The sequence below is a fragment of the Plectropomus leopardus genome, chromosome 1 (genome assembly GCF_008729295.1).
Source record: "Plectropomus leopardus isolate mb chromosome 1, YSFRI_Pleo_2.0, whole genome shotgun sequence".
Lineage (NCBI taxonomy): Eukaryota > Metazoa > Chordata > Actinopteri > Perciformes > Serranidae > Plectropomus > Plectropomus leopardus.
Genome location: NC_056463.1, coordinates 32042292 through 32044070, shown reverse-complemented (window position 1 = coordinate 32044070; position 1779 = coordinate 32042292). Strand labels below are relative to the sequence as shown.

Genomic DNA, 1779 nt, shown 5'->3' with positions numbered 1-1779 from the left:
GGGACTTTTCTTTCTTTTTTTCGACAGAAGGAGGGGTGTTGTGGGGAAATGCTCGGCGGACCGTGAAGCGTAACAGCAAGAAGAGGGACAAAGACGCGCATAGCGGGACAAAATGCGACAGACAGAAACCTCTTCCAACTAAAAAAAAACACAACAACATCGGAATGCGCGGATGGATGTTAAAAGTGGTCGAGCTGGGAAGAGAAGTCGAAACCAAGAATGGCAAGAAAGATGATTTCAAGTGTACAAACTGAGTTGTGGACAATGACTGTGGTTAGAGTGCGCGTTAACTTTGGATAGCCCCGCGGCGCGTTTCACAGAGCTGCACCGGTGGCACGGAGCAGGCACAGGCTCCACTCAGGAGTGTGATTCCCCACTTTTGAACGGACATGCTTCCCGGAATGACTGTTTCTGCGCTGTTTCTCTTTTTTGCAGCCACGCGTGGTGATTTCCCCGAGTCAGATCCTATTGGAGAACTCAGCAGGAGGAGGCAAACTTAACATGTGTACAAGTTTTCGTGGATAATTTATAAAAAGGACTATTTTCTTCGACCGCGTTGGTGACAAACTTTATATGGAATACTTCTGAACTCAGATATATTGTCCTGATCCTAATGTGCTGGTTAGGAAAGTGCACGTCACCGAACTAGAACTCCATCCAAGCATGAAATGTTGGTGCAGCGCCCTGGCACTTCTCCCATGGGTGCTGGTGGCCTTAGATGCCCAGCTAATCTGCTGGCAGGCGCTCCTCCGGTGCCACGAGGAGCCCGAGTGCGACCTTGCGTACAGTCAGTACATGGCAGCTTGTGAGGGTAACATTAGGGGGACGAGGAGGCAGTGTCCGAGCCACTGCATCAACGCGCTCATCAGGCTGAATCACACCCGTAGCGGGCCGGACCTGGAGACCTGCGACTGCGCACAGGACTTGGAGTGCCTCAGCGCCAAGCGAGCCATAGAACCGTGCCTCCCCCGCAGACACCCGAGCGATGCCGGGGGGATCGGGTGCATGGAGGCCCGGCAGCGCTGCGAGGAAGACATCAACTGCCACACCTCCCTCACGGCCTACTTGTCATACTGCGGGCAGCTGTTCAATGGCAGGAAGTGCTCCTCCAAGTGTAAAGCCACCATTCAGCAGATGCTGTTCATCCCGAATGGCATGCTGCTGAACCGCTGCGTTTGTGATGGGGTGGAGAGGCCTTTCTGTGAAGTGGTGAAGGAGAACATGAGCAAACTGTGCTCTATAGGAGACCACATTGTTATATCAGACCAGCCTGATGTGGATGACATCTATGAGGATGAAGACTATGATCCTAAAAACGACAGAGAGGAGGTTTATACTGATCATTCCTCTGCTCCACAGAGGCTGTCCAGTTGCATGCTGCTCCTGTGTCTTCCTCTGGCATGGATATTGTGCTGAGACAATGTGTACTTGAAAATTTGTTGGATTAATAGATGACAGTGTGTCCAGCAGGAAATCAGCGGCTTGATCAGTGGGCCGGCTTGCTGGCGCAGGACTCAGACCAGGTCTGCTGGATAAGGGAAGCTATTTTTTCACCCCCCCCCCCTCCCTCTCCCTGTCATTCCATTTCAGTTGCAGGGCAACAGTAGTGATTTGTGTTTTCTTTCCACAAACCATGCATTTTGCATAGTAATTCTTCTTTGAGCACATCTCACTCAGGAAAACTGCTTTTTTAAATTTGTGATTGAAATCTTCACATAGATGCCCTATAAGTGAACTACTCACTTATTGCAAAGTTGAAACCTGTTGCCAAAAATGGCA

The 1779-nt window shown here is 50.5% G+C and overlaps 1 protein-coding gene across 1 annotated transcript; it reads left to right on the top strand.

The window, feature by feature from the left end:
• On the top strand, positions 1 to 1556 carry LOC121941027 (growth arrest-specific protein 1). Its single transcript, XM_042483731.1, has one exon. It carries the CDS (start codon positions 664 to 666, stop codon positions 1414 to 1416), a length of 753 nt encoding a protein of 250 aa, XP_042339665.1. The 5' UTR covers positions 1 to 663; the 3' UTR covers positions 1417 to 1556.
• Positions 1557 to 1779: the final 223 nt, after the last annotated feature.

What these genes read in the sequence shown, in the direction of transcription:
- LOC121941027 (XM_042483731.1), top strand. Translation starts at nt 664, where the DNA reads ATGAAATGTTGGTGCAGCGCCCTGGCACTTCTCCCATGGGTGCTGGTG.